Source organism: Podarcis vaucheri (genome assembly GCF_965113315.1).
Source record: "Podarcis vaucheri genome assembly, chromosome: 8".
Taxonomy (NCBI): domain Eukaryota; kingdom Metazoa; phylum Chordata; class Lepidosauria; order Squamata; family Lacertidae; genus Podarcis; species Podarcis vaucheri.
This window is the reverse complement of record NC_138766.1, coordinates 67,495,395-67,523,384: the sequence shown is the minus strand read 5'-3', so window position 1 is coordinate 67,523,384 and position 27,990 is coordinate 67,495,395. Positions and strand designations below refer to the sequence as shown.

The 27,990-nt window shown below is 40.7% G+C and overlaps 1 protein-coding gene and 1 long non-coding RNA gene across 7 annotated transcripts in view; one reads left to right on the top strand and one right to left on the bottom strand.

Annotated features, from left to right (window-relative positions):
- Positions 1-21: 21 nt before the first annotated feature.
- On the top strand, positions 22-25,127 carry PIP4P2 (phosphatidylinositol-4,5-bisphosphate 4-phosphatase 2). Of its 3 annotated transcripts, none has more exons than XM_082233670.1 (8): positions 22-390; positions 13,339-13,484; positions 15,360-15,466; positions 17,193-17,316; positions 19,511-19,563; positions 21,419-21,509; positions 23,415-23,497; positions 23,605-25,127. In XM_082233670.1, exons 1-8 carry the CDS (start codon positions 285-287, stop codon positions 23,672-23,674), a joined length of 780 nt encoding a protein of 259 aa, XP_082089796.1. In that variant the 5' UTR covers positions 22-284; the 3' UTR covers positions 23,675-25,127. The 3 variants fall into 3 exon arrangements, with proteins under 3 accessions (XP_082089796.1, XP_082089797.1, XP_082089798.1); XM_082233672.1 differs by having other exon boundaries at positions 51-390; positions 13,336-13,484; XM_082233671.1 differs by lacking the exon at positions 23,415-23,497 and having other exon boundaries at positions 47-390; positions 13,336-13,484.
- Positions 610-27,990, bottom strand: part of LOC309538324 — a 28,224-nt gene continuing 843 nt past the window's right edge. Inside the window, exons 2-6 of one of the 4 annotated variants that reach the window (XR_014222162.1) lie at positions 19,951-20,047; positions 17,139-17,793; positions 11,643-11,741; positions 9,386-11,108; positions 610-3,843 (exon numbers count right to left, since the gene is read on the bottom strand). This is a non-coding gene — a long non-coding RNA (uncharacterized lncRNA). Of the gene's footprint in view, positions 3,844-8,076; positions 11,109-11,642; positions 11,742-17,138; positions 17,794-19,950; positions 20,048-27,990 lie in introns of those variants that run through there. The other 3 variants (XR_014222163.1, XR_014222164.1, XR_014222165.1) reach the window with 3 other exon arrangements.

The following is a 27,990-nucleotide window of genomic DNA, read 5'->3' as shown; positions in this document are numbered from 1 at the left end:
CCACCCGCAGCAACTTTTCCTGGGATTCGGCCGCAGCGAGCAAATCCTCGGAGCCCCTCCTCCAGGCGACCCATCGATTAACTTGCACCTCGGAAGGAGCCGGGGCTAAGCTTTCTCCCGCCCCCGAGAAGCCGGGCTTGTGTGTCTCTCTGTGTGTGTGTCCCCCCCCCTCTGCCTTTCCCCTCCCCCGCCTTGTGACACGCACATTGTGCGAGTGTGTGGAGAGGGCTCTTCCCTCGCCAGCCTCTCTCTCTCTCTCTGCTGCTGTTGCTGCTGCAGTAGTCATGGCTGCGGACGGGGTGGACGAGCGATCGCCGCTGCTGTCAGCCCCCAGCTCGGGCAACGTGACGCCGACGGCCCCGCCGTATTTCCCGGACAGCAGCCCAAGAGGTAAAAAACGGCGAGGGGGGGCAGCGTCGCCCCACCTGGCTGCCCGCACCCCAATCTCCAGCTTCCCTTTTCTACCCCCGAGAGGGAGTTTTATTATTATTATTTATTAATACGTATCATTATTTGCATGCACGTTTGCCCCCCAAACTCCCTCTCGCCTCGGTGCCAACTTGGGTTACCGGGGGGGGGGGAGGAAGAGATGGGCTTGTGCGGGTGCAGATCTGGTTCGCTTCTGGGGGGGGGGTGTTCGGGACCCGTCTCTGGGGTTTCGTACCATTGCAGGGGTCCCCCCTTTCTGTCCCTGCATATTCAAGGAAAGAGGGGGATTTTCTTGGGGTGGTGGAGGAATGAGTTTGCAATGTGTGTCTGCGTGTCTTTTCTCTGTGTGTCCCTCCCCTCCATCAGCCATGAGGATACATGGTTAATGGCAAGGAAAGAATCGATCACGCAGGCTTCCGCACTCTTCGCGAGTTGAGTGGGGGGCTTTCCCCCCCCTCTCTTTTGCTTTTAAGGTGTGCGGGGGAAGGAGCGGGGGGCAGGGCAGGCATCGGCGGCCCACATGGCTCTTGCGTCCTTGAGTGAAGGTTTTCCAAGAGCCTTTCATTCAGTCAGTCCGTATTGCTCCCCGCCTCTCCAGTTCTGCTGATTCAGGGGGCTCTTCCCTAAAGGACAAGGTCAGGCACACCAGAGACGACTTTTGAGGCTTGGGGGGCCCTCGATCTTTGATATAACATGTAAATATTCTCTCTCCAGCCTGCTCCCCAGCCTCCGCCTTTCTTGATTAAATAAAAACACACGCCCATTTCGGAGTTAGTAGGGAGAGGGCTGGCTTACAATGTGAGAGATGAGACGTGATAATGCATCTCAATACATTTTATTAAAGATTATGCAGGTATCAAAAAGGCTCCACAAAGCTGGGCTGTGGGCTGTGTGTGGTTTCTGATAGAGATTTAGCAAGCTGAATCTGACACCTGTGCCCTTTGACCTGGAAGTGCTTGCTTCCCTTCTTTAGGTACATGGGGCTTGCCTGATTCTCATTTGCACTCTTCATATGCCCATGAAACTCATTTTGATCGCCACTCTGCATGTTTCAGTGTGGAGATCAGCTGTTGAAAATAGGTTCTGATGTGCAAGGATTTCCCCTTCCTTCTCTCTTTATCTCACCCTTGCCCTTCCACTTTTTATGATGGTGTGTGTTGGTGATTGCGATGCGGTCGAATAGATGGTTTAAATCACAGCTGACATTTATTTGCATAACTTGATGGCTAGCTGTATCCTTAAGAGTGGTGAACAGGGAGTAGGATTCATTTAGGCCTCACCAGATGATATGTCAACAGGAAGGGTTAAGGACCTAGTAGATCCAGGCCTCTGGTTCTGCCTGTTATTTACTGCCATGTCAGGGATAGGGAATCTAAGGCCCTCCAGACATTGTTAGATCAGAGCTCCCATCATCCCTGACCACTCTCCAGGCTGACCAGGGCAGATAGGAACTGTAGTCCAACAACTGGATGGCCAAAGGGTCCTCAGCCCTAATAAGTGTCTCTCAAGCTCTGTAACAACAGCTAAAGTTCGGTTGTTTGGTAGGCTCTTGTTTGAATGGTGCTTTGTGATTATTATTTAGTTGTAAGGCAGACTTGGAACAGAATGAGTATAATGTTTGAAAATACATGCGACTGGTTAATGAGATTAAGGGGTTAAACCAAAATACACAGTTAAATTCAGGTACTGTAGCCAGCAGGGTGGATTGATTTGCAATCAAACGTCAGTCATAAATCAAGAAAAACTGCCACCTTCAAGTTGTTGATTTTAAGTTAAGGCTCCCATCTGCACTATGCATTTAAATCATTTGGCTTTCCCCAAAGAATCTTGGGAACTGTTAAGGGTGCTGGAAGTTTTTTTGGAGATCCTTATTCTTCTCTCATTTTCCAGAGTTCCCTGAGAAGGGGGATTGTTAGCCCACTCTGGCCATTGTAGCTCTGTGAAGGGAACAGGGGTCTCCTAACAATTATCAGCACCCTTAACAAACTACAGTTCCCAGGATTTTAGAATGGAAGTCATGTGCTTTAAATGGGCATTGGATATGTTTTGATTATGTGTGGATCTGCCCTGAATGGGCTAATCGAACCAATTGCAACATTTTAATTTACTACAGAAACTGTATCCGAAACCTGCTTCTTAGGCCTCAAAACACTCTAGTAACTAGCGAGTAACCCTATTGAACACAGTGGGGCTTATCTCTGAGGAAGTGCACATAGGTTTGTGCCGTATTACCCCATCTAGGATTATGGTTTTCCTATCTTGGTGGAGAACCAGCTGTAACATGTTGTGATACCCATCAGAATCCCAAATCCCTTTCTCTGCTCCCTCAGTAAAAAAAAAGAAAAGAAAAAACTGCAAACTAGTTGAGACTCGACCAGGACACACGTTACTCATGGATAATTCGGCTCCTAGAGGCAGGGAGGTGAGGGCAAGTGAGGAAAGGGAAGACCCTTAATCAGAAGCTTGCAAAACTTCTCAGAATCCCTAGAAGAAGGTTGTAGAACCCTGGGTGCAAAATACAGATATAAGAGAATGTACTTTTTGTATTGCTCCTTCCTTTTCTTATTTAATTTCCACCCTGCCTCCCTGATCTCATTCACATCACATCAACACGAAGCAACCAACAATCCAAACCTTTTGCTCATTGCAGCTCATGTGGTTTTGCTCATGTGTTCCTATCTAGTAAGAGGCAGATGAAGCCCCACATTTCTAACAGAAGCAAGGACTGGTAGTTATTGGTCAGAACATTTTTATTGTCAGGAGATAAAATAGGAACATCCTTTGTTGTATGGATATAATAATATATTTATATCATTTGAAAATGGAGCACACAGAAGAGTTTGTGTAGGTAAAGAACAGGGAAATATGGCAGATTATGTAGGTGAGCACTGTGGATGTTCTTTCTAGTGATACAGTACATTGGAACAGGACATAGCTCAGTGGTAGAGCATATGTGCATATTGAAGGTCTCTGTTTCAACCCCTGACATTTCCAGTTAGGGCCTGGAGAAGTGAACCCCTCGAGAGCCACTGCCAATCAGTGTGGACCAGTAGTTTCCAGTTATCTAAGTGCAGGTGCCGGGAAACACACGAATAAACTATAACCTGAAATGGCGGGAGAGAGCTGGAAAGTCCTCAAGGCTCAAAAGGAGACCCTCTCCAAAGCCCAAAGAGGACGCCAGTGAGTCAAAAGTCCAGAAAAGAAGACTCCCAAGGACTCAAAAATTACATGCGGGAGCTCTCGTTGTTACCCAGATTTATTGAATTCAGTGGGGCTAACTCCTGGGTAAGTGGAGTTAGGATTGCAGCCTACGTTGGCAGCCATCACCACAGCTTGTGATAGCAAAATTCCATATTTTTCACCATGAGCTATGTGAAAATGCAGTTCCTCAGCTTCATTGGATGACTTCAGGTTCTGATATTATGAAAGGGGGAGAGAAGAAAACATCTTACTTACTTTTTCCACACCAGGCATAATTTTTAAATGTTTCTGTAATATTTCCTCATAGGAGAGATTATTCAGCCCCCTGATCATTTTGCTTGCCCTTTTTTTTAATCAAGCCCATATTAAGGAAATAGGACATGGCCTCTTGATATAGCATATGACCTCCTAGTGCCTCGTTTAAAATGCTTGACCTCAAATATATATTTTCCCATGAATATTTATTTTCACAGAAAAGTGCCTTTGTGTTTGATTGAAGGCTGAGATTCAGTTAAGAGATGATGACTGCTGAACCATGTATTAGCGCCACAAGAGCAAGCCTGCATGAGCCTGGGCTCACCCAATTCCCTCTCCTCTGCCCTTGTGGCTGGGAAGTGGGCTTCAGCCAAGTCTGGTTTTCCTTTTAATGAATCCCACCTTAGCGTTGCATGGTAGTCACAAACCTGGTTTGAAACAAACTGGCTAGTTTAATAAGGCAGCATCACAAGCCATAGTTTGACGTTGGCTTGTTATGAAACATGGCAGAGTTTGTTTTAAACCAGTATCCCTGGTTCAAGCATAACCCTAAACTGGGATTTTAGCAAAAGTGAAAGTAACTCTGCTGAAATCCACCTTGTGTCTGCATGGAAGGAGGGAGCATACAAGCTCGATGGTTTGCTCAGGCTTGGCAACATAATGTGGTGTATACAGTATTCACCAGCAGTACTGATAAGAGAAAACAGTATTCAGATTTCATGTAATTTAGGCTGCAGTCTTAACGCCATTTACCTAGGAATAAGCCCCAATGAAGTAAACCTACTTCTGAGTAGACGTGGTTAGAAATGCATTTTTCCCCTAATGAGAGATGTAGAATATATAAAGTTTTTTTAAAATAAATAAGGTTTAAGTCACCTAAAACATGCATTTAAAATGATGACCTTCAAAATATTTTTAGGAACCCCGGTGTCAAGTACAAAGAAAATCCTGTGGAACATAATAGCACTCCAACTAAATGAGGCTGTAAACCTGCAGAATGTGATCTGGCAGCAACACAAAAGTGAACCCTCCCTATAGTGGTGCCAACTTCTGGAATGCTCTCCTTTCTGTGATTTGGGAGTGCACCCAAATTTCATTAAAAACTCATTTGTTTGTTCAGGCATTCTCTGACTAGTACATTGATTCTGCTACACTATACCATTAATGATACACATAACACTGTTTTTTTTTAAAAAAGTGAGATGGTTTTAATGCAGTTTTGTTTCTATCTCTGTAAACTGCTTTGAGATTTAATTGTAATGGCAAGCTGTATATATATAAAAACCTATCTAAAGAAATAACCCTCACAATCTTCAACAGATAGGAAAGATGAAAGCCACACTTAGTTCATTATTTGGCTGCATATTTGGCAAGCAAGTACTTGTGGTGTGATCAAGCAAAGTGAAGTACTTGAAAAACTACATGTGCTGAAATCTGGGCAGCTTGAAAAGTGCTAAATGTTAGCTGGATAATGCCCTTAGTGATTTCAGACAACAAGACAAGAAAAAAAACCACATAAGCTTCCTTCTTACTAGAAAGCACATGAATACATTTTTAATACTTAGCATTTAAATAAAAATAGGACAGTAGCATTCAGTGTTAACAGGACATTCCTGAGCAAAGAAATGTGTCTTGGTAAACACTGGACACTAACATATTTCTTGTGGGAAATTGCTGTCAAACATAACTATGCATGAGTGCTAGTTAGTACATGAAGGGGTTAAGACCAGAGAGGTCTGTTCCTAGACTCAGCTAGGTCACATCCCCTTACCTCTGTGAGGGAGGAAGTGAAGCTGCTTCTCTTCCTTTCTGTCACTCTCTTCCAGCCACCTCAGGACGGAGGTGTCTGAACTAGCTCCAGATTTCAGACCAAATGTCTGAAACTATATTCAGTATTTTGTATTCCTTGTTTCTTCATGGAATAACTCATGAACCAGACATTTGGATTTAGTAAGAAAAGCTTTTTAACTTACTCAACAGTGTGTGCGCTCTGATCATTGCTAGATAGGTAAAGAGAGGGGGCAAGAATTGTAAGCAGACTAAAAGGGATATGCGAAAGGGTTTAACAACCTATATCCCATGCTATGCTGCTGGTTAACTCAGAGAATGTTTCTAACACTGCTGAGGGATCTCTCACACTCTTAGAGTGTGCAAAGTCCCATGTTTTGAATCTAGCTGATACTTTTGTATCTCACTCACATGTGGGTGAGATCTTTTTCCACCTCCACATTTCTGACATATAATTACAAAGCAGCTCTTTGCTTTGGCATGAACATGAACACTAGATTCTACAGTCCTGTATCTCTTCATCTTCTAATAGTTGTCCTTTTAGGAAATGAGTTTTATGTATGTTTTTATGTTGTGAACCAATTTCAGATTTTCTTCACACTAAGCAGTATAACAGATATTTTAAATAATAAAAGTTATTGCCAACTTTAGAAATGGATTCCCAAATTAATGAACTTAAATGTGTGAATAAAGGATAAGAAATGATAAACAATGAAATTGGTCAGAGCAGATGCACAAAACAAGGACCATGGTGCAGAGATAATAGTGAAATGTGATATAGTCATTGTGAGACAGTGATGACCATCCTCCAGGGATTCTCTTGTCTATAAAAACTTATACACAGCCATGCTGGTCTAGTGAATTTGTGGGTTACAGGGAAAAAGCCTTCCTCATTAATATCATTGACAGGGGTGGAGTTTTGCTTTGCATGGATAATGAATGAACATGTGGTGCTGCCATTGATAATAAAGTGAGGAAGCCTGAGCACATGGTGTGGAGGTTCCTTCTGTGCAACGAGACGATAAATCTTTGGATCTGAGAAGTGATGAGGAACGTGTGACATCTCAGATGTTGGACACCCACAAGGATCTGTGCCTTGAATCAAAGTATTTGTGGTGCTGACAAGAACTATGTGGTTTTTACTGGACAGCCTACCAGTGCAATACTTTTATCTGATGGTGCATATTTTGGCTTCCCATGTAAAATCATGCCAATTCAAGAAGATCCATTTTAAGACTACTGGACCTGACTTCTATCCAGATATCACGGATAAGTAACAAGTGTGCGTGTGTGCATGTGTGTGTGCTTTCTGACCATCAAGAAAGGGGAGTGTGATTCAGGAGATGGGGGAAAGACACAACCAGAGAGGGTGGTGCCCATAGCACAATCTCAAATTCCAAATGTGTTCACTTCACTGGCCTAAAAAGTGGCAATCCCACCTGGCCTTACTGCTTTTGGCACTCATACAAAGGCGCCACTTAAAATCAAGTGGGGGACTGCTTGCCCCCTGCCCATGTCCTGTGTTGTTCTGAGGGTCCCCCAACCCTTTGGAGTGGATTTCTGTGGTGCACAGGAGGACACAGAGGGACAGGAGAGGTAAGAAGTGTCCATTGCATGAGTGAAAATCTGCTCAGGGAAGTTAAGATCCAAGTCAGTAGCTGGTCCAAAGAGCTTTATAACTTGACAACATATTTGAACCCGTCCCCACTACCTGCCCAGAGCTCCATCCATTACAACATCATATAGAATGGGGCTAGCTTCCAGTTTCCCTAGCTGAAGACTAGGTGTAGGATGCTAGGGGTGTTCATGTAATTTGTGCACGAGGTACTGAAGTTTGTCTTGATTTACGTACAATTTTAAAAGCAAGCCCAAGTGACTAGCTGAAAGACTTCTTGCTAAATAGGGCTCTGCAGCTTCGCTCAGTTAATACAAAGCAATTGTGCCACATGGTTAACTGTACACAAAAGAGACACTTCAAAACAAATTATACTGAAGACAGAATCTGTGGGATCAGTTGAGGAGTGTTCTCATTTTTCAAAAACGAAAAGCTTGCATATGCTTTCTTCGCCTAGATGTCAACACTTGTGTCAAGGCTGTGGTTTCTCTGTAGCCATTTCGAATTCTCCTGAGCAGTGAATGCATCTAGTGGCCTTGATTGCAGGAGCCTTGTCTCTGTGTGTCCTGATAATAAGATTGCTAATTATTTTAATGGAAGCCTGTCAGAGCTGGCATACAGATGCTAACCTGTTTCATTCTGGTATCTCCTTTTCAAAATGCTGCTGTTAGTGTAATGAGTTCTGCCTTGTCAGAAGAATGAGATTGTCCACATGCATTTTCTTTCAGCAGAGATCCTGCTGATAGTGATGTGTCTTACTGCAGCTGAGCATACCTGTGTACTTCATAAGTCAGTGGAGAATAGGTGGCGATAATGGAGAATTAGTGATAACTATCTATGGCCACCAGATAGTAACAGGTAGACCATGCTATGTTTTATGCTAATTTAATATTTTAATTGTTGGCATTTACATCTGCCACATTTTACCCCTTTAATCAAAATGGGAATCTATAGTATCCCACTCATGTGATTCCACCTAATCAAGGGCCACTTACTCTTGTTATTGCTGATGAAATTGACACTGGTGTGGTTCCTGCCTGGGTAGAATTTTGGAATACTATTCTTGAAAACACTGGGTTTTTCTGAACATAAATCAAAGAAGAATATAGGTGTTTTGTATCTTCCGTCCTTGGCTTCATATTTGACCAAGAATGAAAATGTGCACCCATTATTTAATTGGATCTAAGATAAAAAGAAGAAGAGTTTTGGCTTTACTTCTTGCTTGACCTAATTATCTCCTACCTCCCCTTTTAAAAGAGTGGCTGATTGACGTCGATAAGCAGCTATAAATCTCTCAATGTTAGTGCCAATGGTATGAATCAAACTTTATTACTTCAAGGACGCTGGAAAGGCTTGTAGCTTGTAAAACTAACAAGACTTACTGGAAATAACCAGAAAACAGGGAACAAAAGGAAGAGTTTTATGCACATTTCATCCCTGCCAGTATATTCTCTATTGAATAATACATCGACCCATCTTTATGTCTCAGGTTACTGGCAAATCTTGATTTATGTTCCAGGAAGTGTTTGAAACAGTGACAGGATCCTTTACTAACCTAGCTTCTACTTCTGTTTACTTGTCTGGCCTAATAAACTCCTGAAGTGCTACTAACTTGGTGTTGGAGATCCTCTAAAATGCATGTTTTACAAGGTTCCTGTAAGCTTGTGCTGACCTTTTGCCCAGTTCACAATGCACCTTGCTTGACTAAGCTAAATGCCACTGTTGCCTCCACTACTGCTGAAGGAAACCAGGTTTCCTTGTATCGTAACATGTAAGACCTGGTTCACATGTTATACTTACCATGACCACATGGATGCGCTGGCTCCTGGAGAGGAACTTGCACCTGTCTACTTTGGCCTCTCTGGGCTTTTTAGCTCTGCTCAGTGAGGCAGCTATGCCATGTCTGGCTTAGCATGTTGTCCGAACTGCGGATCATGGTGATGCTCTCTTCTTAATCATGATCTGCAGCCAAGATCTGTCCTATGGTTATACAGTAGGTCATGGTTAAGTAGGAGAGATCTTAAGCATGATCACAGGCAGGTGGGAGAAGATGGCACGGCAAAGAGGGTGAGGCATTGTCTGTTTGCCTTCACTCACCTGTGTTTCCCAATTTGATGGGCCTGCAACAGCCTCTCCCCTTGAGCCAGAAAGCAAAAAGACTCCTTCCTCCCTGTCAGCCTGGATAGCTCAGTTGGTTAGAGTATGGTGCTGATAATGCCAAGGTTGGAAGTTCAACCCCTGTATGGGGCAGCTGCATATTCCTGCATGGCAGGGGGTTGGACTAGATGATCCACAGGTTCCCTTCCAGCTCCATGATTCCATGACTTGTGCAGAAATGTCTTTGAGAACAGCTGCCACTGTTGCCCCTTGGCTCAAGTTAGGAACTGCCTGGCGGAAACTTTTTGGACTATATTTGGATTCTTCAAGACATCAAGTGCTGGAGAAGTTTTGAACATATTTTGACGAATGTAGCTCTTCCCCCTATTTTACACAATCTGCAATATGCCATAAATTGCTCAGGTGGATTTCTTTAGGCTTTAATACTATCAGAGGTCAACATACTTTTCTGATAACTTTTAGTGGCCCTATTCTGTAGAAAAGGGCACCTGGGAATCCAAGCCAAGGTGAAGAATACTTTCTTCAGCCTTCTCCAGCTGGCACATCTTTGGGTCTCTCTATGCCAATTTTGGTGACTTGCAAAAATAGTTGTTGGTAAACACAGTTGCTGAGTATAGGCGGATACTTTTGATGTCTCACATAAGAGACACTTTTCTGTGCATGCAGAATTTAGATTTCTGAGAAATGTAGTGTCCTCTTGATGAAGGAGGGGCTGTAGCTTAGAGGTAGAATTCGGTCCCAGATTAAATCTCTGACCTATCCAGTTACATTTTTTAAAGCATTTTAGTAGAGATGGGAAAGATCTCTGCCTAAGTCCCTGGAGAGCTGCTTTGAATCAGAGCAGAGACAATACTTAGCCTGCTGTTCCAATGGCTTTGCTAATATAGTCCCTGTCCCTTATGAAAAATATCCATATGCAGGAAAGACTCAAGTGCTGAAACCAGAACAGAGCATGAACATGAAGAAATGTATACAGTCAGCTGTGGTGCATGTTCCTGATGAAGTAAACTATAGTTCACAAAAGCTTATGCCATGTCAACATGTTAGTCTTTTAAGGTGCCACAAAACTTTGTTGTGCTTGAGACTATCTGTGACACGTTGGTAGGAGGGCACAGAGGTTAAGTTTCCCTACATTTATCTGCTGGTACAATTAGCTCCAATCTGTATGGGGAGAACTAGAGTGCATCTTTCAAGTGATGTATGAAAATAACTTGAGTTTTCTGTTCTCGGGGTTGGATGCTACCAGTTAAGTTATAGTTCGATTCATGTGGATATCATGTCAGTTGCTGGAGAAGCAGTTATAACATCCCATGATACCTTCAGCAGAAGCTGCCAAAGACTCATCAAAGCTGTTCATTGTGAGAACATCTCCTTTCCGAAAGCCCTTGTGTTGTGCTTATTGATGCTGTTCCTCATTTTAGACCTTAATCTGTGGTAAATATGTAGTCCGTATAATTATTAAGCATTGGTAATGTACCTGAACCTATACAGAACTTTGAATTGACATAGAGGGCTTATAGTTGACCTGTGCATCTTCCTGAAGGGTTGGTCTCATAGCTCTGGGTGTATGACTGACCTTTCCTAGCAAGGTGCTGTATTATAATCAATTGCTCCGCTTTCTGTTCCTTGTGATTTACACCGTAGACAAATCTTCACAAATGCATTTGAAGCTGGCAAGCGAATTCTCCAGAAGGTAAAGGACCTGTTTTTGCAAAGGAGGTTAGAACAAAGGTTTTGTAGGAGAAGTGAAAAGTCAGTTATGTTTGGGGAAAACATTGCATAGGGCAGAGGGATGAGGGGCTTTAAACTGTTGCGTAAAGTAAGAAGGAAGGGCTGTTTGGGAATCAGTGAAGCTTATAAGGAGGGTTAGGAAGGAAGGCTTGGAAGACTATTTTTGGTATAAGAAGAAGCAAATATATGTCTGGAAAGCAGGCACTGGAGTGAATGAGAGGCACAGTTGGCAGAGCCCTGGGAAGGAAGGAGACGTCAAGGGTCTTGGACAGAACCGCACACAAAGCCTACTAACAGGAACATTTTGTACTGTGGGCAGTTCACCCCCCGCCCAATCTCATTTCACTTTTAAGTTGTATACCGCCTTTCTCTATTACTATTAACAAGCCGGTTTACAACGACAAAATATGCAACAAAGATCACACACCTTACAATAATCTGATCCAATACAAAAAGGTCATAATAAAAACATAACCTTAACATAAACTCCGCTGGGAGGACTCACCAAACAGGCTTTGCTCTTGTGTCCATGATTATCTGCGGGGTCTGGATGGACTTTGCAGGTCAGGTTGGAGCTCCAGGAACACACAATTCACTTGTAGCCCTACAGAAAGGAAAAACTCTGGTGTATTGAAACCCTTGCATGCCCTCTGATTTTACCCATGCTCAGTTGTAAACTTATATTTTACTCATTGTTCTTCTATTTTTTTTAAATTTATTTGTTGATATCGTGATACATATGTGAAATATTTACATAGTATTGTTCTATATATTTGGTGGGGTGGTGGTGATGATGGCAAGCATTATAAAATCTAGGCTTCTTTTTCTAATTTCCTATCAGAGTCTACAATGCTATGTTGCATCACAGGTTTTTTTATTATTAACCATTTTTGATATTAAGAACGGAATTAATGTTTGCCTCCTGTACCCTAGCCCTTCAGTAGTCCAACTGCCTCCCTGCTTGTAACTGTTTACAGTATTGCAGAAATGCTTGCAGTGTTACTGGAGCTGTTCTGTCACATCATATTGCTTTCCGGCTTAGTGAAGGGATGTCCTTGCAACTCCTGTATTCTCATGCCCTAGTTTTGTAACCACATGTGGTATGCAACTTGGTGGAGAAAAAGAAGCTGCTTCAGCCATTCAAGCAAATGGAGGGGAAAGGGTGGTTTAAGGTACTGTAATAATATACCTTTGTGATACAAGGAGTTGGAAATGCAGTGAGAAATGCTCAGGAGTTTATTCCTGATAGCATATTCAAATGATCAGAAAAAGGACATAGTTCACTCTTCTTGGGACAGTATGAGTTCAGAATGGAAGATCATACACTAGCTTTTTTTGTTACCTGTGATTATTTTTGTGGAAGAAAAGCCATATTTATTTTACCAGAAATATCTTTGTTTTGTTCTCAATTGGGGTACAAGCCAGGAGGGGGGAAAAACACGTTTGCATTTCCGAACTGCCATTTAATTTGAGAGCTGGGAGGAAGAGTTGAAATTTAAATAGGAGATGAATTAATCATCTGTGAGATGTTACTCATTCTGCCTTAAGAGTAATTTGGCTTAGTCTGCTCGCTTTCGCCTTGCACTTCCTTTTGCCGAGATTGATAGGGAACTGAGAGGACTACTTTAGTCCCTGTTGTACTTTATCTCAAGTGAAACAATGTCTTGATTTCAGCAGTTGTCTGTTCCTTGATTAAAAGGTATTGTTTGGCATAATGGACAAGTGGGTTATCTGCAAGGTTGGTGTTATCTATTAGTTTAATGTTGCCTGTGCAACTGCATGTTGGACACACAGGACAGACCAAAGGAAGCACGTACTTAACACAGCACAGTTAAACTATGGAACTCACTAGCACAATAAGTAGTCGTGGCCACCAACACGAATGCCTTTAAAAGGGGTTTACACAAATTTGCAGAAAATAAGGTTATCAGTGGCTGATAGCTTGTATCTTGCTTGTAAAGAAGTGGTGAAAGTGTTATTGCACTCCTATCCTGCTTACAGACTTCCCACAGACATTTAGCTGGACATTGAGTGTAGGAAGAAGATGCTGAACTTGCTGGGCTTATGGTCTGATCCAGCAGAGCTCTTCTTACATTCTTATGATGCTTTGCCTTTCATTTTATTGCTAGGATTATTCTCCAACCCTTTCACGTGTTTGCTTATTCTGATGCATTTTACTTTTCATCCTTTCCTTGCAGCAGAACTCCCGCCACCGTATACCGCCATTGCCAGCCCAGATGCCAGTGGCATTCCTGTAATAAATTGCCGTGTGTGCCAGTCATTAATCAATTTGGAAGGGAAGCTTCACCAGCATGTTGTCAAATGCACAGATTGCAATGAAGCTACGGTAAATGACTTTGCGGGCTTCTCGCTCTCGTGACATGTTTTATTATGCCCTTTCACAATAGAAGAGACTCACATCGGTGTGACTGCTCAGCAGCTGAGAATTAGCATGCAGTATGAGGATCATTTGGATGCAAGGAAAGCCACTTTGAGTAGAAAACAGTAACCAGATGATGATGTGACTAATTCATAGATGCCACATTTATGGAGATAGTAGTTCCCATGGCCTATAATTAAGTCCTGAATGAGTAGCTTCTCTATTTGCAGTCCAGTCCAGGTGGGGTCAGTTTCTGTCTTCTGCAGTGCTTTATGCAGATCATATAGTTTGCCAAACCACCATTTTAAGAGCGTAAAATCCTGACTGCCTACTATTATCACTAAAATGTAAGAGAAAGAAAAAAGAGCATCTTCCACTCGCTCATATTAATAAAAAATAATTCATCAATCCTGGCTTAAACATGCACATTAATATAAGCAGTCCATATGTCCAAATAGATAGCCAAACAAGAATGACAATTAGAAGATGCACTTTCAGATACAGAAAGGGAAGTGAGATCTTTGGACTGCTGGGTAATAGATGGTGGACCTCTCTTTTTTTCTACTGTGTGTGTGTGTGATGGTGGGAATTAAAATTAACTTGCTTACATTTCTATCTTTAAAAACAAAAAACCTGGATATAATGGAAATATAAAAACATTAAAATAAGTGCACCCAGTCCATAAACTTTCTGTACTAACGCATAACTGGCTAATGCTGGTCCAGCCCTTTGACACGTAAGGCAGTATTCGATGCACTTGTTCTGTTGGGGCAAGGATTTAGACTTGTGCAACAAAACTCCCTCTCCCACTCATCCTGTGCACAGCCTCCCCAAATCTGCTCCAGAGGGTTGGGGAAAACCCCAGAGCAGATTTAGTGGGAGGCATGTATGCAGGGAAGTTCTGTTCAACAAGCATAAATCCTTCCTGTAATGGAGATATTTAGCACAGCTTTGGATGCAATCCATAATGCTTATGTGTAATTTATGCTCATGTGGCTGGGAAGTGCAACAAAAATCTTTATTACTGTTTCTGAAGTTTGCTATAGATTTTTATTGGTTATTTTATTGCTTTTGTTTTGTCCAGCACTTCCTTTAACCTGTAGTTAAAGTAGTATTGGTATGTAGGGATATATATGCGTGTGTAACAACTGTTTTCATGTGATTTGCACCTAATAGTACCATAAACAGCTTGTGGAGTCCAAACATCATCCTGTGCTCTGTCCATCCCCAGTGGCATGCTGCCTGTGGTTTATTTTTTAAACATAGAAGTACTTTTTTTTAATTTCATGCAGTCTGTTTTTCTTTTCTTAGCAGAATACTGTAATGTCCTGCATGCTAGCTATTGCCCTAACACTTCCCTCCCACTGTTGCAGTTTTTCTATTGACTTTTTAAACTGGATTGTTCATATCCCATACCCTCTTCCACCTTGACTAATATTCATCACATTTCTGTTTTTTCCTCTCCCTAATACTGAAAAGGCTCAATAAGTGGTGGAATCCTCCCTTTGGCCCCCTCTATTTCAGCCTTGTAAAATCTATCACTTCTGCACATTTAGTTTTTGCTTAGTCTCAAGATTGCACTCAACACTAAAGAGTGAATGAAGAACAAAAAGAAAGTAAAAGCAATGTAAAAAGTGCTCTAACAAATAGGTGTTGGCACAGACCTGCCTTAAATTATTTGAAATATCACCATGCTAGAATCAGTTGCTGTGCCTTGAATATCTATGTAGTCTTCCACCTTGAGTTTTAACTTTTCTGTTTGTCTGTTTAATCACTGTAGAATATTTTTCTTTTGACAGTCAGTACATTATATATGTAATTGCTTTTTCTTGTTTTGTGTAGCCAATCAAAAACCCTCCTTCAGGGAAAAAGTATGTTAGATGTCCGTGTAATTGTCTGCTTATCTGTAAGGATACGTCACGGAGGATAGGATGTCCAAGACCCAACTGGTAAGGGCAAACCAAATTATAATTTGCTTTTTCTCTTTGGTTTTTCACACACACAAAATGGTCTGACTATTGTGATATAAATAGTATAGAGAATAAAAAAAGAATATTGCCTCTGGCTATTTCTCTGTTTAATGTTTCACATAAATTTGTGGCTGCTAACCTCTGCAGAACTAAATCAATCTTTACCAAGGACGAAGAAGAAAAATAACTTCTGCTTCTACTGTGCTAGAGATCATGGGAAAGACAGAAAGATGGATGCCTCTTGCACAAGATAAAAGGCAAAAACCTCATATTTTATTTTAGGAATGGAACAAGTAAAGAAGTGGCTGCAAAGGAACCATTGGGTGCATTTAAACTGCACACCCAATGGTTTCTTAGCTGGTGGGGCTTGCATTTGGCACATTTTTTTATTTTGTACCAATTGCATGCCCCGCTGGGATTGTCTCACTGAGGAAACTTATGAAATTAGAGTCTGCAATTGGCACCAGTTGCACTGATTGTCACTGGCTGCAGCTGCTGCTGGGATTCACTGCACTCCAGAGTGCCTGGCCAGGAGCCCCTTCCCCCAGTGCAGCCAGTCCCTGCCACCCTGGAGGTGGCTGTCAGTGCTGATCAGCTGATTGGCCCTGACTGCTGCACCTGCTGAGATGGTTTGCAGGGGTGTTTTTTGCAGACCAGCTAGGTACTTCTGTGGGAAACTGCTAGATACACAGCTATTACAGTATCGTTACTTCCTAACAACTACAAATAACCCATCTTTTCTCCAGTAAACACTTCTTATGTACTGAATGTAGTCAGACTGATTTAATACTAATTTTATTCTTTATAACACAGAAGTAATAAGACCTCTCTTTGTAATAGGCAGTAATGGTGCAAGTCTATGAATGTTTGTTCAGAAATAATTTTCAATATATTCAGTAGAGTTTTGGTCCCAAGTGTTTAGTATTGCAGTAAATCAAAATGAAGAAGTATAGGAAAGAGGAGGGTAGTTCAGTATATCCAGGAGAAACACAGTAAGCCAATGTATTAGTGCACACTGCTGTTTTATGAAATGCCTAGTCCTATATTGTGTTGGTATAGGAGCAGCAGAATGTAGGATGTATGCTAGGAGCCCCAGTTCAGAACTGTGTAACACCTTACTCCCTACTTCCAGTAGTAGGAGCCTCTGTCTCTTTCTGCGCCAAGGACTGCACTAGTCATTGATGCTGACACACTGATGACATTTGGGGATTCAGTGGGGCTCTGTACTGCCCCAAAGTACCCATTTGCCTCTACAAATAATGCATCCAAGCACTTGAGAAAGGGTTCAGCCAAGGAGTAGAATGGTGGCTTATCTGTGTAATGGTATGGAGCTTAGACAGTGCATACATTGCTGCTTTAGTTTTGTGGTCATTTCAAGTTACAAGGTGGTAGGGTTGCTTGAGAAAGACTGGCTTGAAGGTAATGCATTCAACTTAGATATCAGTGCCTAGTGAGCAAGGTGATATATTTGAGGACTAATGCATAAAGTATGCATCTCTACAACAAAGTTTGTATTGTAACCTTTTCAGTTTTGCCTTATCTGTTTTGCATCTTAAAATGTTGCTTGGGGTTTGATGTTAGAACAGGCCCATTTTAGGTGGGCCAAATCGGAACAAGCTTTCATTGTTGAAGATATATGGCTAGGGAATACCCTTTTTTCTGTGCTGTATACAATGACATGATGGGTTTACTTTTCTCCATACAGTAGGCGAATCATTAATCTTGGTCCAGTTATGTTGATTCCAGAGGAGCAGCCAGCACAGCCTGCAATTCCTGTTCAGCCAGAAGGCACTAGAGTGGTGTGTGGGCACTGTGGAAATACATTCCTGGTAAGTAGAGTCCAAATACCTTATACGAGAGGCATCACTATTTGCCCTCAAAGAACCAACTCATTTTTGTCAAGCATTGGCTTCGTAACTCCCTTAGGATATTCAGCCTATGTTTTAGTTTTCTCTTCTGCCAGTTGCCAGAGCTGGTCTCAATGTCTGGGTTGGCTGTTATTCTTAGGGTTGGTTCCCTAATAAAATGTCAGCTTTTCATCTAAGAATATGGTGTTTTTTCTGTCTAGATGGAGATGTTCAACATTGGCATGTTCAGTTAAAATAATTAGGCTGCAGATAATGTAAAAGTCCTCTCCATAAGCTACTGGCAGTCAGTGTAGACTATAATGGGCTATTAGATGGACAAATAGTTTGACATGGTTTAAGATCTCTTCTGATGCTAATACTTTAAACAATTTCCTTAATCATGCCATGTTTCGTTTCTGGTAACTTTCTTCAGTTGCCCTTACCTCTTGAGACCATTCTCTGTGGAAAACATTGCAGACAAAAGGGGGTGATCTTGATCAATGCTTGAAGTTGGAGGAAAAAGGAAGTGGGATGGTTTTGATTTCTATTAGACCAAATTTAAATTTAGCCTGTTTTCCATTAATCATCTTTAACTGCATAAGCTGTCTGCTAACAAGTTTGAATTAGTGCATTCACACTTCGATATCTTACTAATTATTTCCATCATTACCATGAAAATAACAGAGTTGCTATAAAGGAAGTTAACACCATAAATGTATATGGCACAATATTAGGCATCACAAGACATAATATTAGGTGTGATGTACCATCAAAAAGTTTTTAGATATTTGTATTATGGAATTACCTGCACTTAAATGCCACAGAGGCAGGGCAAGAACTGTAGTCTGCATGACGATGTCCCTTACCCAACCATTGTTTTATATTAATTGTCTGCATATGACATTAAGTGTAGGTATGCTGGGCATCGTTTGCCCAAAACAGCCTGGCATGCCTTATTCGGCCCATGGACTGAAGGTTGCCCATCACTGGTTTAATGTGAATAAGCTGTATGCGGCTCAAAAGTTCCTGTGGCACTCCTCTCTTGCTCCAGCTGCTAACACACCACAGGCAAAACATGTTAAGACTCTGGCTGCCATGTTGTCTGAGCCCAGATTTGTGAAGCTGAAAGTTGGAAGATTCAGGACAGACAGAAGGAGGTGCTTCTTATACACTGCATAGTTAAGCTATGGCATTTGCTCTACCAAGGTAATATTGACAGTAAGAGCTGTTCGACAGTGGAATTTGCTGCCAAGGAGTGTGGTGGAGTCTCCTTCTTTGGAGGTCTTTAAGCAGAGGCTTGACAACCATATGTCAGGAGTGCTCTGATGGTGTTTCCTGCTTGGCAGGGGGTTGAACTTGATGGCCCTTGTGGTCTCTTCCAACTCTATGATTCTATGATTCTATTCTATGATTCTAAGGTGTAAGTAAGGATGGCCAACAATGTGAAATGCTTTAAATCGGGATTAGACAAATTCATGGAGCAAAAGACTATTGTTGTATACTACCTCCAGGATCTGGGGAAATGTGCTTCTGTATACCAGTTGCCAGAAATCAGATGGCGATATTGCTGTTGCACTCAGGTATAGCTTGTGGTCTTCCCATTGGTTGGCCACAGTGAGAACAGGATGCTGGACTAAATGGGCCTTTGGTATGATTCAGCAGAGTTCTTATATCGTTATATTGGTGCTAATAGCAGGTTCAGTAGGGTTTTTTTTTTCATTGGGACTGCAGTTTTGAGTGAAAAGGTCCTGATCTTAGCCAGAGGCCACATGGTTTTTTAAATAAACATACGAATTGGAGGATGAAGAACTGCTAAGGAGTACCAACAATATAATCCTAGGAGGTGCATGTGTCTAGTTTCGTAGGAAGAGTAATAGCTGCATTAGTGACATGAAAGTGCTATTGCCATTTATAAACAGAGCGTATAGTACGTCAGACATCCTAGTAAGCAGCAAGTCATGGGAAACTGTTTTGTAAGGAAATCCCAAACCACAGAGTGTGGGGATACTGCTTGCAAAAGGGCATCCCAGTGACGGAAGGAAATGAGAAATAAAAACTAAGTGAAGCATGAGAAGTAAAATATTGTGCTGTGATTCCCAGTGACATTTAACACGAAGCAAAATAAACAGTTTTCATACTGGCATTTTTTCAGCACTTCCTTCCTTATTTATTACAGTGGATGGAACTGAGATTCAACACTTTGGCAAAGTGCCCACATTGCAAAAAAATGTAAGTTTCAACAAGTGCTTCTACTAATGTTGTTATTTTGGGGGATATATGTATTTGAAATATAATCCCTCAGTCATTGAACAAAACATGTCTAAATGCTGATAATGAATGTCAATGCACCCTTCTCTTGTCATTTTTAATTTTCCTTAATCAAAAACTATTGAAAATTATTACTGAATTGGAAATGCTTGGATACAGAGAAAAACAGTTGTTGAAAGAAATATTAATTTCCTATTTAGCATGAAATGGTATTTTTTAAATCACAGTTTTGGAGCAAGTATATGAAGAGCAAATAAGTTTTTCTTTGTTGATATGAAAAACATGCATGCTACTTTCTTTAGTGCAGCAATTTTAGTGCAGAAACAATAATAAAAAGCAATTTATTACCTGTTTTGATTATTGTTGTGATGGTCATTTTGATAATGCTTACAGATTAACCTGATAGACGTTCTTACTGGAACACTTCTTGACGATGAATAATAGGCTTAGAACAAAAAACAAAACAAAACAGTATCAGTAAGAGAACAGCCTTCCTGGAACAGTAGCAATGACATCTAATAGTGCTACTAAAATGAGTGAATAGTTTGCACTGTATCATTCTTGCAATTGAAATGCTCTGAAAGAAATTTTGCTTAATTTTCATGATGCTACAGAGACTAAATTGTCGTGTGCACATTTTAAAATGAAGCTATATTACAACTTTCTAACTATAATTCAGAACAGGAATTGCACCCAGATTCCTACGGTACTTTAGTGATGTGGTAGGCTTGTGGTGGTGTGAAACCTCTTGCCATACTGACAGAAGAGTGGTGAAACAGAGGGTAGGGAAGTAGTGGCCAGACAGTATCTGTGAGCCCAGTCCAGGTTGAAAGGGTACATGGCTGAGCACGAGTGGGTGTGCGCACGAGGGTAAGTGAGGGGAGAGGGTGGGGAGCTGATGGGGTTTTTGGACTGAAGGGTGACATGAAATGATAACATGGGAAGAGGACTAAGGCACAGAAAGACTTGGAAACTCCTTGGTTCAGGTATATCTTGTGCGAGGTGAACGCTCTACCTCCTTCCACATTTTGAAGCCATTTAAGTGAGGGAGGAACAAAAAATGAGGGAGGGAAATGAAGAGTCTCAAGATAGTTCTTGATAACTGGGCTTGCTGCAGAACTTTCTGTACATACTTGGTATAGATACGTAATTTTAACCACGCTGGAGGTGCAAAATAGTTCAAACAACATGACATGTATAAAGTTTTGTACATGACAATAAGCTGTGTGCAGAAAACAAAAGTGACCTATGAAGCTCATCTAAATAAAACTACAGAATTTTCAAATCACCTTCAAATCACAGTAGTTTTATTCATCTTAGTTAAGTAAGGACCAATGGAAAGCCCCGGGCACTAAGGTACAAGCCACATTAAGTAGTACTGTATCCAGGGGACTTCATCATTTAGTTTGAATACTTTGAAATTACTTATTGTAGTAAAGCTGCATAAACCAGGCAATTAAAAAGCATTCCAGGAACATTAAAAAATAATAATAAGTCACACGCTAGGCATATGAGCCCATTCTGGCCTTTTAGTGGAGTGTTTGAGCATTTGAACAATCACATGACAGCTTACAGATATTTTTTTTGTAAGCAATGTTGCTGCTGCTATGAATTTAATTGGGAGATCTGTAGCCTTCCTTGCTCCAGAATGTGGTGTAACTTTGAAATCCAGATTGAGATTAGACTCTAACAAGCTTAAACTCATAACTTTCATCAGCGGAGATGTAGAACGTATACCCTTTAATGAATCCTTTATAAAAAGTCAAAACTGTTTTTTTTTTTTTAATTCTCGCTGCGGCATACTGTTTGTTTGCAGTTCTTCTGTTGGATGTGCACTTCCACGAAGACGGTGTTGTGCATATATTACAATTGGAATGATATTTATCTTCATTGGAGTTGGATTAACTGTGAGTAATCTAAATTAAATCAGTAATGGTATCCTGCAGTTGAACAGAGCTAGTGGTATTGTTGTAGTGGTGCAAAAAAATTGGGACTCTTTGCTTGTGTGTCCTAAACGAATTCATAAGCTAGTGTGTATCAAAATGTATTTTATAAGCCTCATTCCTACATTTCATATTATCATGCATGGCATCATAATGCTGCAAAATAATCTCAGAATTAAAATGGAAAACTTTTCTGTGTCATTGGGAAAGGCCCCTAGTGTGACCCAAACTACACACTGCAACAGCTGACCCATGTTTTCCCCCAGTGGTATTCCCCAGTCAAATTTAAATTGGATCCGGTGTTGTGGTTTAAAGCAGGGATGGGTAGCTTTGCTGCATGTCAGCTGAGCAGCTCAACAAAGCCCACTGCCCCTCTGTGTCATTTCTGCAGATTGATGTACTCACCCTGATTTAAAGTGCCAAAGGGTATTGAAGCGCAATTGGGGGAAAGATAGCAGGGGCAAGAATTTTGTCTTGCACATTCCACACACAGCTCAAGGAACATGTGGTGATGGTGGATCTATGCTCAAATACTTGGCTTTATCACCATTGTACTGTATGTAGTTTGGGGCTATCTCTATCCTCAGTCTGTCCAGATGGGTATCCCTTTCCTTGCCCACATTGCCAGGAGGGAGATACTGAATAGCTTTCAACATATGTAGTCATTGGAGATTAAAATAACCTTTCTTTGGTTTAGATAACTTCTGCTGTGATTTGTACACACAGATGCTCATGCCCTTGGTGATGTCAGTCTAAACAAAGAAAGTGCAGCCAGTGTGTTGAATGCAGAAAAAATGTGGTTCCTGGCTTCCTTAAATTCTATTCTGATCACGAAAAGGATCAATAGCTATAGAGTTACAGTTATGTCCATTTTCATCTTATTTGTGCCTTGTTGCATGAATTCTTCCATGATACTTGGAACTGTAGTAGGAACTTGCTGCACTGATGTAGGCTGGAGTTTTATACACACTTAACATAGGAGCATGTCCGCCTGAACTTAGAAAACAAGCATATGCAAGATTGGACTGCAGATGTGCATGGAAGTACTTCTTTACACCTGGGAAGCTGTGACCTAACTGTGAAAGGGCAACGTCCCCCAAAAGGTTTTATGGTAACTTTATAGTGCACTGTTCCCAAATGAACAAAGTTACATAAGAAAACATATATTGACCCAAGAGGTGATTCCCCACATTGTCTACTATGCATGCAAATATGCTCCCTCAGCCTGAAGTGAGATGAGCGCCAAATCCCATAGTTGCCTTTGACTGGACTCAACAGTCCAGGGGTCCTTTACCTTTTACCTATATATTTTATGAATGGCATTTAACCCATTGAAGACAGCAGCAGGAGGGGGTAATTGCTATATTGCAAAGCTCTGTTAAAGGCAAGGCTTTGAGGCAAAAACTGTAGCAGGAATAGCAGAGTTCCTCAAAAAAGGGAGCTGGAATATTAGATTCTTACCCCCCCCCCAAAGTTTTTCCTTTTTAAGAAGAGCAAGTATATTCCAAAACAATAAATGTAAGTTGTAAAATATGGCTTTAAAATGGTAACTTTTAATGTCCAATTTATTATTTTATTTCACAATTAAATACAAAAATTGTGGTGATCAGGGTTGCATTTATTGTTACACTAAATATGATGGCAAGTATGCCTCCAACAAACTTGTAGAATTGTTTATGGTGTAATTATTATGGACATCTCAGTAAGTTTGACTAATCCTATACCCTATACAGTACTTCCATTGTTTAGAATGTAATTGGTGTTCTGTGTCTTTTGGAAAACAGCATGTTCTTTTGGGTAAAAACTAAAAAAAATTCCTGATAACTTACTGAGTATGAAATGCAAAATAACTTCTCTCTATGGCAATAGATTTCTGATGTGCTAATAGGAAAAGGCTGTGTCCCAAACAAGTTAACTCAGAACAGATTGAAATTGCTTCAGAAACCTATAAGGTTGTGTTATTTTTTCCTTTAAGTATTAATTTTATACCAATTGTTAATGCTTCACCTTAAAGATTTAAATGATACTTATTAATTGGTGCTCTTTTTATTTTTAACAGGTTGGTACGCAAGATTTTGCCAGAAACTTTCATGCCACTTATGTTTCTTGGGCTATTGCTTACCTCTTAGGCTTGGTCTGCCTAATTCGAGCCTGCTACTGGGGAGCCATAAAAGTCAGTTATCCAGAACACAGTTTTGCATAGACTCCTTATGCTTTCTTATAGAAAATGGATATTTCTAGAGGGTCTGATAATATGAACTGAGTAACTTAAATATTTTTCCTTTTAATATTTCCATTCTGTTACAGATAGTTATAAGGCTGGGGATCCTTTAAGAACAAATGTTCATTGCACTACATTATATGCAAATAATTTGTTTTGCTGCTAGATTCCCAACCTCTGAATACTAAAGCTTTGTTTACACTATCATACATCTGTCTTAAAAGTACTGTTGAATTCAATTCCAACTACAGTATTCTTTTACTATATTAAACAGTCTGTGCCATTTTGAGATGAGTATGTAAAAGCAAGGTGTTTGAGTTTCTACAATTGCTTCACATTTGTATGTACACTTACAAACTGTATCAAAGCAGCCTGCTTTAAAATTTTAAGCAATAAGCATTTTGCTTTAACTGCTTACTGTAACTTCTACTTAAGAACAAAGTGATCTTACTAAGTGTGCATCATTTTGAAGAATGGAGCTTTTGCTAGGGTGTCACCATTTGTAAACACAGTATGCTTTCAAATTTCCAAGTCAAGGTGTAATATTTTGGTAGTCCATCTTAAGAAAAATGTTAATTTAAACACAATTAAAATTTAGCTTGGATAATTTTTTCTTTATTTCTTTCAAGGACCCTGGCACTTAATATTTTTTATCTTTTTACAGGCAAAGCCATGATTGGATTAATGGAACTTAATTGCTAGCAATTTGTATGAGTTCCTTTACAGGGTCTAAGTAAGGGAAGCATTTGATATGACTTGTTTTATAAATTTAGATGACTATAGGGTGATGTTGGGTTACCTCTCAGTTTGCTTGGATTGTGATTTATTTTCCATAATAGGAAAATAATTTTCCAGTCACTGCAAAGGGAAATATAGCTTTACACTAACTAATAGGAAATGAAATAGAGTAAACAGTTACTCTGATCATTCCATAGATGTATAGCTGGTTAGTATAACACTGAAAACTAGTTGAACAATACAACAACTAAAGATGATTTTCTTGAGGTCACAAATAATTTATGGGGACCAGTTATTGCACTGCCCATCTTTGAAGTTTTACACAAAGTGTTTTTTAACATTCTGAAGGAATACCCTGAGCCCTTTAGATTAAAGTAGTCCTTAGATAATGGGAGTTGAGGTTAGATAAACGTGAATGTTCCAGGGTTGTGCATAATATTTTCAATGATCTATATTCCTGTTTGGGGGCAAAGTGATGCTTGGGTGAGGATTTGGAGCACAATAAATGTATCCTTCAAACTGTAAATGAAAGTCTTTGTATAATGTTAAATGTACAAAAGCAGTAGCTCAGGATTACCATGTACCTTTTAAAATACACTAATAAAGATTATTATTCAAAGCTATTATTTTTGGATTCTCATTGGGGAACCTCTGTGGTGGATTCATTGAACTTGTAAGCCAGTAGCCAGTGATTTGGGATTCATAGGAAAGACACTGTGAAGAACAAGAGGGGGTAATCTTTCTTCCATGGGGTACAGTGACTAATCCCATGAGGCAGGATAGTTTAACCCATTAATCACCAATGCAGGCCCTCGGAAGTAAATCACATTCAATTCAATGGGGCTTACTCCTAGGTTAGTTTGGTTATGATTGCCACTTAACCACAAGCAAGTCTTTTTCCCTGCAACATTTTAGTTCATACGTGTGTATTTTATACAGGAAATGGTAATAGGTGTGTCTTGATGAAACAATGCTCTTATAAGAGCCCACTACTCTAGTGCAGTGTTTTTCAACCTTTTTTGGGCAAAGGCACACTTGTTTCATGAAAAAAATCACGAGGCACACCACCACTGTGTGCAGAGAGGGAGATGTCAGAGCCCCGCTGCTCTCTATGGGGAATTGGATGAGAGCGGACCGCCTGTCTGCTTTGATCCGATCCCATCCGATCTGATCCCCACCCAGGACGGATGGAAAATAGGGTGGACACAGTCCGACGCCCACCTAGTGGGCAAAAATTTGACATTTATTTTTTTAAAAATCTTTCGATTTTTTCAATTTTTCCCACGGCACACCAGGCAACATCTCGCGGCACACTAGTGTGCCGCGGAACTGTGGTTGAAAAACACTGCTCTTGTGCACTGTATATGCTGCTTTCCGTGAAGGCTGCACAGAAACTTCAGCTACTACAAAATATGGCTACTATGTGCTGAGGTTTTTTCTGGGAGCAGTTAAAGGTCTTTTTCATTTACCCAGGTCTTTCAGTGACATTTTTTATAAAGTTTTGCTTTATATGTATTATTCCTGGAGAGAGTGCTGTTGCATTTCCATTTTTGATCTTTTAAAAATAATACTACACAATAAGTGGGTCTAGATGTCATAGGATTTAAAATCAACACATCAAGTTTTTTGACACAAATTTTAAAAATAATAACAATGCTTTGTTTTGACCAAATATACAAATAAATAACATCACCAAAAATTTGTTTATTGTGACCAGAATAACAACTGAAAGGAACTTGAGGATGTTAAGGAAAAGGACATTCTAAAAGTAGGTTTCATCTGGAATACCTCCAAGACCTTCGTAAAATGAAGAAACATTATCAACCTTGAGGCTTGAAATGAAAAATCTATAAGGGCAATGGAACAGCCAGTTGTAAAATTGGCACTGTATTATAGTATTTCAACCTTATGATAAGACTATTTTCTCATTGCCAAAGTCATAATGGACTTCAGGTTTTTTTGTAAAATCTTTTAAGTTCTCAAGTGCATGTGTGAAATAAGCAAGGTTACACTATGAAGAAAATGTAGACCACCAGAGTTTCTGTGATATTTTCATCATGAAAGGCCTCTCTCTCATGGCTGGTGGGCACTGAAGGTTAACTGTATATAAGACAGTTTATGATTTAAGAATTAAGGACCCTGAAGGGACCATAAAAGCCCTTGAATAATAGCATAGGGTCAGAGTGTAGCTTGCTGCCAGTGATATACACTGAGCAGAATGTGAAGGAGTCTACAGAATTGTAGTTAGAAGGTACAGATCATCTAGACCAATCCCCTGCAATTCAGGAATCACAGCTAAACAATTCCCAACAAATGGCCATCCAAGCTCTCGTTTCTTCCCCTGGACGAAAGCAACAATGCATGAGACCAGGGCCACACAACGGAAGATGTAAAAATTTCTAAAAACAGAAGATGGCAACTCTTTTCATACAAAAGATTCCAGGTTCAATCCCTTTTATTTCCACTTAAATTATTTGTGACAACAGGTGTTGAGAAAGATGCCTGCTGTGGAGCCTGGAGTTACGGCCAGCACACAGTATTGTCCAAAACAGACAATGGACTGATTTTGCTGAAGCACTTAAAAGGAAAAGCATAACCTGGAAAAGTTGGGGTCAAAAACTCCAGTCTAAGTTGTTCCATGTAAGTTTAATTCATATGCAGCTTCATCCTGACCTGAATTTAAATGTCTAATAAAAACATATCTTCATTTTCATTGCTTTAAGCAGTTTTTTCAACCTTTTCATTCCCCATCCTTTCTACATTTAGTCTCCAACAGTGCAATCACACTGTGGTCATTAAGGCACAATGTAAGTGTGCACAGGCTTGCAGCTCCAAACCAATATGCACTTACCTGAGAGTAAGTCCCACAAAACTAAACAAAATTCCATTGTTAGGTTGTAATCCTATGCACGCTTACCTGAGCAGAAGATCCACTGAATGCTGCAGGATTTATGCATACATAAGCTCAAGCAGCAAAATGGGAAACATGACTCCACCCACTTTCCATTCTATACAGTAGATGTGTACCATAATTCTACACATTAGCTAAGAACGTAAGAGCCTGCTCAAGCAGTGCAATGGTCTCTATCTCGTTCAGCACCCTGTTACTTTACTTATTTCATAAATTTTATATACTGCTCAATTCTCACATTGGCCAAACAGAAACCACAGGCGGGACCTGAGCACAGCACCCAAGTCCTACCCAGTGGGATTGATTCATAAGCAACTTCAGCCCCAGTAGCTCCTGAAATAGATTTCAGGACTGTGCCCTTCTTCATGTGCCTTGTCCAGGAGAAACCCAGAAGGCGGCAACACCAGAACACGCCTTTTTAGTGGTGGCTACCCATTTGTGGAAAGGGACGCAGGTGGCGCTGTGGGTTAAACCACAGAGCCTAGGACTTGCCGATCAGAAGGTCGGCGGTTCGAATCCCCGCGACGGGGTGAGCTCCCGTTGCTCGGTCCCTGCTCCTGCCAACCTAGCAGTTC

What these genes read in the sequence shown, in the direction of transcription:
- PIP4P2 (XM_082233672.1), top strand. Translation starts at nt 285, where the DNA reads ATGGCTGCGGACGGGGTGGACGAGCGATCGCCGCTGCTGTCAGCCCCC. An exon ending in CAGATTGCAATGAAGCTACG is followed by an intron (nt 13,485 to 15,359) that starts GTAAATGACTTT and finishes TGTTTTGTGTAG; the next exon opens with CCAATCAAAAACCCTCCTTC. An exon ending in TCATTGGAGTTGGATTAACT is followed by an intron (nt 21,510 to 23,414) that starts GTGAGTAATCTA and finishes CTATGGCAATAG; the next exon opens with ATTTCTGATGTGCTAATAGG.